This window comes from Erigeron canadensis, chromosome 8 (assembly GCF_010389155.1).
Source record: "Erigeron canadensis isolate Cc75 chromosome 8, C_canadensis_v1, whole genome shotgun sequence".
NCBI classification, from domain to species: domain Eukaryota; kingdom Viridiplantae; phylum Streptophyta; class Magnoliopsida; order Asterales; family Asteraceae; genus Erigeron; species Erigeron canadensis.
The window spans coordinates 645789-654191 of NC_057768.1; the positions used below are offsets into that span (position 1 = coordinate 645789).

Here is an 8403-nt window from a genome sequence, read left to right on the forward strand (position 1 = left end):
ACGAGTATTATATTATACATGGTAACTCAATTTTATTGAAAGGGTTTTTTTTTTTTTGAAAGGCAGCAACATGGTAACTTAATTAGTAGAGTATAATAAGGAATTAATTGGTGGTCAAGGAATCAAAGTTTTCAAAAGTGGTAGTAGCAGCAGGGTCGTTATTTAATTGGTAGATTATTACTCGATTCATTCAAAGAGTACGTTTAATTAATTGTTAGATATCACGCGTACGTATGTACGTGCAGTTAAATCAATTAAAAATCATCAATCGATCGAAAATAATAATAATGTCTTGTTACGACGACATACCCACAGAAATACAAATCGAGATCATCACAAGACTTGATCCCAAATCATTGATTCGATTCTCATGCGTCTCAAAACAATTGAATTCTTTGATCCACAGCTCTAAGTTTGTCAAAGATTATACTCGTAATAGTCGTCTCATCCAGCAGCAACAGCAACAACGACGTTTGTTTCTTGTTGAAAAAAGAAAAGAAGGAACAAATATCGCAGGCTATCGTTCGTTTGCGGATGATGATTTCCCACAAAACGAGCCTGTTCCGTTGTTTCTTCCAGACTCCATTAGCGGACTTAAGGTTTTAAAAGTATGCGGTAGCTCTCATGGCTTGCTATGCTTGCTTGGTACTTACGACAAGGACTACATGTTCGCAAATAAGGCCGTTATATGGAATCCTATGATAAGAAAGTCGGTTTGTATTGATTTGCCCAAGTTGTACCAATATTCTAGTGTGGGTTTTGGTGTATGTCCTAAAACGTGTGACCCCAAGATAGTTAGGATCGATCGAATTGAGGACGATGACTCGGACAAATATGAAGATCCAGAGGCAGCAGGTTGCACGAATTGGAAAATCATGGTTTTTAGATTAAGTTCCGGGGAGTGGAGGACAATTCCTCCGCCTCCTAAATGGTTAGATCTTAACAACGGTATATATGATGATCCGGCAGTTGCAGATGGATTTATCTATTGGCTTGCCTGTGAAAAATCATTCAATCAACCCGACAAACAGACACTTGTTTCATTCGATTTGACAACCGAGGTACTCAAGCAAGTAAGCCTCCAGGTTCCAGCTGATCATCAGTTATCTGGCCGTAAAATAGTAGATATTTTTAATTTTAGGGAGTCTCTCGCTATTATGTTTAAAGGGGAACGTATATATGTTTATAAAGTATGGACATTATTAACGGGAAATAATAATAATAATAATAATAATAATAATAATAATAATAATAATAATAATAATAATAATAATATAATAATAATAATAATAATAATAATAATAATAATAATAATGGTGTTACTAGTTTTAAAGAGCTGTTCACCATTTATGGACATTGGCATGAGCGGCGGGATTCTATACCACCGGTGACTAGGAGAAACGGCCAACTTATAATGAAAGGACGGAACGACCACCGACTAGAACTTTATCACCCACACTCAAACCAGCTCAACGAACTTCAAACTGAATCTTCCTATGTGAGCTCCGTTACCGATTCTCTACTTTTGCTTGATCTACCGTAAGGAGGTGCGTTGTTGATCATGTTACAATAATCGAGCCAGCCAGCTCTGGAGCGTGCAAGTAAGGTGCGAAGATCGATCAATATGTCTATGCAGATGATTTAATTATTGTGTTTGGGATTCAGTTTTTACAGCATTAATAATAATATCGTCACTTACGGTTGTAACTGTCGAGATATATGAATTTTTTTTTCCTAATATTATTCAAAGAGTGAGGGAGTGAGGGGTTATATATAGTCATTTTACAACAAATAATATATAAGTAACCGCTAGCCCCAATACCTCGACGGTGTATGGGGAGGTTAAGATTTAGGCAGACCTTACCTCTACCTAAGTAGAGAGACTGCTTCCAGTTTCTACCTAAATGGTAGAAAAGGCCCTCCAACCTTTGCATGGGATGAGGATCGAACTCATGACCTCTGTCTCCAGAGACATGGTGTTTACCACTGATCCAACCATGCTGCTTAAATAATATATCCTTATATATATATTAATTTTACTTGTATAATTTAGGATTACAAGTAGATTAGAATGCCGTTGTAAAATTAAAATAAAGTAAAACTAATACGGAGTAAAACAAAAAGTTTTCCTTCACTGAAAATCATTGTGTATCATGGAAATCGTCGTGCATCAAAATATTAACTTGTGTTTTGTGAATGTCCGTACATTAGTTTTATCATGATTTAAGGGTCAAGATCGCTCTTGTTTTATTTTAATACTTGTTTTACAATAACCAACTCTAATAGAAGTACTGGTAATATCCTTAATACAGGTCAGCCTAACTACCTTAGACTTGAACTTGAAAATCCTTCGCAATCCTTCATGGAGGTCTTCAATTCTTTGATAGCGATCATTTAGTGATCGATGGCGATCATTGCTCTCTGTTTTTCTAACCATATATATAACAAAATTAGTGTTTAGACCCGTCCGATGGATGGGTAGTTTCAAAATATATTAATCAAAAACATGAACACAGTCATATCATTATCAAGATTAAGTTCTCCCGACATATAGCCTTTGAATGAGATTGCTCTAGTTTCAAAACAATATAGTTCTGTTTTTGTTGGCAATATGCATTCTTATAAAGGCAAGCTCTTTTTTTTTTTAAGAGCATACAACATAGGCGGTATCAAAGTACATGCATATACCATAATCTAGCTATTCAAATATCAAATATACGTTTTATGTCTTATATATATTATAGATGATTAGAGTAACAGTATAATTCAAGCAACCATCAATATGACTAACATCATAAGATAATCAATAAAAAGCTAAAGAATAAACATACAAAAAATAACTCCATATAAATATTGATTCTAATTACCCTCTTTTTTCCAACTTTAGTTATATTCTAAAAGTGTACAGTAGATAATTTGAAAAATACATACCAATTCATCAATATAGACCATCACAAACGTTTTTATTTTATTTGGGTTATTCCATTCCGAAACAGTTCATACATACAGAACACGAAGTTGTAGATAATGGTTAACATTTATTTGCTAAAGATCTTCAAGATACCACAAGATCATAGACACATTATAAAATCATTATAGCTCCGTTACCGATTCTCTACTTTTGCTTGATCAATGATCGGATACCTTAACCATAAGGGATTAAGGGGTGGTTGATGTTACAAGTGATAAGGTTTGGAGCGTGCAAGTAAGGTGCGAAGATCATCAATATATATATATATATATATATACTAGTCCTAATACTCGTACGATGTACGGTAGCTATATATATTGTATCATAAATTTTTTTTAATATGACTCATACATGATTCGTGAATATGAATTAAATTGTGGTTAAAGTAAATCGATGATCGAAGCTAAATTATAATGAACAATAATGATAAATATATTATATGTTTAGTTAGAGTTTTGGATTTATCGTAAAGTTTTAAATACACATCAAAATCAGAACTTGTAAGCATAATGGATGATAGCATATACCCTTGTGATTTCGTTTCGTAAACTCAAATTTTTAAAGTTTTCATGTTAATAACTTATTATTAAAATTAATATAAAGTAATAGGAATTGAAGAATTGAGAGGAAAAAAAACAATTTACTATTGAGAAAAACGATCGATCAAATAAGGTTATAATGTTTTTTTTTCTTAATAAATCAAGAGTTAGAGTTTAATTTTAAATTTAATAAGAAAATTAAATTTATATATAGCTAAAAAGAGCTAATTAAACAAAATAAATAAATTAAAAGGACACATGTCGATCAAGGATTACGTCATATGTCATTAAATGTGTCAATCTTGTTTTAATTTATTGGTAGATGCACATCGATGATTTAGTGTGTTTGCGATTCAGTTTTTACTATTGTAACTGTTGAGATATATGAGTTTTTCATAATATTATTGAAAGTGTTCTGGGTTATATGTAGTCAATTTACAACAAATAATATTAAAATATTAATTGATTAATTATGAGATATACTATGACTAGGATAGTATACCTTGATATGGACCTACCTTGTACTTGAACTTAGAAAATTGTTCCCAATGCTCCATGGAGGTTTTCAATTCTTTGATAGACAGTCAGTGGCGATCGTCTTATGCTCTTTTGACCATGTGTAACGTCTTAATTATGCTTCTTGTTCTAACCATAGAATAAAATTATATGGACATGACATACATACATATCAATTCATTCAAAGTTTTTGTAGTAAAAGGATTTACATCCATGGAGGTAAAATTCTTCCCAATATCCATGGAGGTCTTTTTGATAATTGTTTCGTTTATCCGGTCGTAAACTTGGTATTAAACTAGTTACTTATTTATGTTGTATCGCTATTAAAATTCTTTTTATGTGAATTAAGAATTCTTTTAAAAACAATACCATAACAACATCCAAAAGTCTCGAGTGATATATATATTCTCTGCATGGTACCCGCGCAATGCGACGGTCGTTGTGGCGGCAACGAGTGGTTGTAGGGGCCACTTTTGGTGGTGGAGGTGGTGTCGAGTGGTGTAGATAATTGATGTAAACGTAACTAATGTAAAAGGTTAATGGAGATACTTTGAATAAATGACTGATATTGCAATTTAATCATTAATTGTATTTCAGATAATTTATGCATATCTTTTAAACATAGTTGGTTTATTTAATAAATAGTATTAAATTATAAATTAGGTGTATAGAGGAATTAGGATTAAAATATAAGGGTATTTTGGGTATTAAAAAGTGTTGAATTTCCTAAAATAGGAGAGGTCAATATGTTTTATAAAAGGTTATAGATTAGGGAAAAGTATCTATGTGTGCATGTAACTTGTAACCAACTACTATTGTATGAAAGAAACTTTAGTGGAGTTCATTGTATGGCAGTAACCTGCTAAAACTGAACGAATCGTGTAAGAAATCAACGTGGCACCACCATGCATCTGATACATGGCCCAATGAAAGACCTCCACATCAGCTTGTTTACACGATTCATTCAGTTTTAATAGGTTACTTACATACAATGAACCGAACTAAAGTTTATTTCATACAATAGTAGCTGGTCACAAGTTACATACATATACAGATACTTTTCCCTATAAATAAAGCCAAGATTTTAAACCAAAGGGAAAAAAATTTAAATGAAAGTTTCCAATATACTAGTTAGAAATAAAAAATGGAAAAAACGTACTGTAGCCATATATATATATATATATATATAGGGTGCTAGTTTATAATTACGAGAGATAGTGCCCGCGTTGCGGCGGTGAGATGGTGAAGGTGATAGGTCAAGTCATAGAATATGATAGCCAAATGCCTTAGCCGTACGGGCTCGGATTTAAAAATTCGTCGAAAGTATATCGAATGACATCTCTAATGAAATATCATGAAATTATAAGAACGTTTAAATAGTGAATAAAGAATATGAGTATTTTGGATAGTTCAAATTATATTTTCTATAAAAGAAAATGACAAAATGTTTTATAAGATAGCATTAGATCGAGAGATTAGGAATTAATTGGAATCAAAGTTTCCAAAAATGGTAGCAGGGTCGCTAATTTAATGAATTAGTGGATCGGTGGAAGGAAGGAAACATAGTTATTATTAATTACATATTGGAATTGTATATGGGATATATATATATATATATAATTATTAAAACAGAACAGTAGTAATCCTAGCTTTCTAAAGTCATCTACAAACCTTAAGCCATGTTAATATATTGACACGTAGGATTTTATCATATGTGACATGTTTATATTTTTTTTTACAATATTTATCTTATATTTATATATTCAAAGAAAGGAAAAAATTTCAAATCCCATAAATATAATATATTTCATTAAATCCCGTACAAGATATATATAAAAAGAGAAACTATATGTATTTCATTAATTAGATTCAATTTTATAAAGTAAACATAACTCCTCTACTATATTGAAAAAAAAATTGACATACACGTTATTTTTTTCCATCGATTGAGTAGCTACAACAAAAATTGGTGTGTTCACTAATACAAATTTTTTTTAATGAAACACTCAACCATAACTCAAAAATATGATAAAAAATAATACCTTTGATCAATATTCAAATTGATTTTTCTAATATACTCTGATCAAAGTTTTACGGTACAATAGATATTGTTCATGGATACTATTAAGATAGATTTTATTATTAGATTTTAAACATGTTCAATTACTTTTACATTTTTTATTTGATATATAAATGATGTTTATTTTAAGTTTTGTTGATTATCAATGTCAACATTAAAAGTTTTAAAATTAAAATCACTTTAACAACTGCACATCATGCGGGTAAAAAACCTATACATATATATATATATATATTAAAACAGTAAGAATCCGAACGATTCTAGAGATCTTCGATTTGAAGTTAGCTTATAACATTGCCACATATGATAAATCTTATGTGGCATCTTTATTTTTTTTCACGATATTTATTTATTTATGAAATAAAAAATATTAAATATATTGGCACATAATAATATAAAATTTTGGAATGTATATATCTTATATTTTATTATAGAGAGAAGTTATTATATTACCTATCGAATATATATAGCAAATTATTTTCTTACTTAAATATAAAATCGTATCGTAGCTTCTCAAATCTTCAATTTGAGAAAAACATATCAACTCATTATGTGCTTTGTTACAAGAAATCAAAGTTTGAAAGATAGATATATTTGGAACACTTTTCACCAACTTGAAACGATGATACAATCATGTCTATTAATATAATATGTTCATAATTTATGAAACCATGGTACAATCATGTCTATTAATATAATATGTTTATAATTAATATAATATGTTTATAAGTCCTAAGTATAGGATTGTTTTTTATAATGTAATTAATTATATGTTTACATAACTCGTGTTAAAAGTTTTGTTTGGATGCCGGCCAACTCATTTTAGGTTTTCATTTTAAAGAAAAATGAAACGCCACTTGAAGTGAGGTTTCATGAGTTTTTAGTTTGGATGAATTATTTAATAATTAAAAACTACATATATACCTCTTAAGGTTGCAGCTAAAATTATAGTATAAAATAACTCTAAAAAATGAAAGTTCTAACTAGCAACTTTGCCTAAAAGATATAACTTAAAACTAAAATATAAACTACAACTACTTTTGTCAAATATACCTTATATTATATTATTTTTATTTATGTATCAACGAATAAACAATATATTAGCATTATGCTTCTAAATTAAAGATAAACAAGATAAATAATACATTAGCATATACTACTAAATCGAAAAAACAAATTATTAATCATTATTGACGTCTACATTGTAAACTTTACCAACATCTAATTCAGTTATATTTTTAAATAAGCGACTAGCTAGCTTATTCGAATAAAAATAATACGTACGTATCTTTTTGGTTTTTTAAATTTTTGTTCGAAGCTTATATATAGGTCTACGTACGTACGTATTACAAAATGTTTTATTGGGATACTTGAGAGATCGAAGAATGTGTGACCACCACCACATACCGATCGATAGAGATACAAATCGAGATTATCACAAGACTTGCTCAGTGATTCGCACAGCTCTAAGTTTGTTAAAGATCATACTCGTAATAGTCGACACACGGCCAGCAGCAATTGTTTTTTGTTGAAAAAGGAAACGCATGCAAAAAGATATATAAACGACTCTTAATTATCGTTGGTTTGTAGATGATGATACTTAATTTCCCACAAAACAAGTCTATTCCGTTTCTTCCAAACAAGTCTATAGGTTCATGATATATGTAATGATCCGGTAGTAGTTGTGGACGGATTTATGTATAGTATTGGCTTGTCTCTGAAGAATTGAAGGCTGCATGCATTTGTGTCATTCGATTTGACAAGTGAAGAACTCAAGCAAGTATACCTTCCAGATCAAGTTATCATCCTGCGGTAAACGTATACAAATTTTTAAGTTTGGGAAGTCTCTTGCACGGAAATTAATGTAATCTCTCGTATCTATCTATATAAAGTATGGACAATAATGGAGAATGGTGCTTTTAAAAAGCTGCTCACCATTGGAATTTGTGGCGATCATCGTTCTTCGTATGTGAGCTCCATTATTGAATCATATGTGAGCTTCATTACTGAATCTCTACTTTTGCTTGACCAGTCAATTAAATACGTTAACCGAAAGGAGTGGTTAAGATTAAGTGATGAGCCTTATATGTTATATGCAGATATGATTTATGAAAGGGGATTCCCTCAAATTATTTTTCAAACTTGACTCAATTTAGAGAAATCTTGAGTCTTAATTGAAAATTAAGAGATAAGATTCAAAGGTAATCTTTGAAGCTAAGTTTGATTTTCAATCGATGGGCAAAATTACCCTAACATGACTCACATGACTAGTCATGTTAGGATAACTTGAAAGAATC

General features: G+C 30.4%; 1 protein-coding gene across 1 annotated transcript; it reads left to right on the top strand.

Annotated features, from left to right (window-relative positions):
• The first annotated feature begins 287 nt into the window (after positions 1-287).
• Positions 288-2398, top strand: LOC122580490 (F-box protein At4g19940-like). Its single transcript, XM_043752768.1, has 2 exons — positions 288-1173; positions 2313-2398. The coding sequence occupies exons 1-2, from the start codon at positions 288-290 to the stop codon at positions 2396-2398; spliced, it is 972 nt and encodes a 323-aa protein (XP_043608703.1).
• Positions 2399-8403: the final 6005 nt, after the last annotated feature.

Bases quoted from the DNA above. Each gene is read 5' to 3' on its own strand.
- LOC122580490 (XM_043752768.1), top strand. From the start codon at position 288: ATGTCTTGTTACGACGACATACCCACAGAAATACAAATCGAGATCATC. The intron at 1,174-2,312 runs GTATATATGTTT...TCCTTAATACAG, and splicing joins TATTATGTTTAAAGGGGAAC to GTCAGCCTAACTACCTTAGA.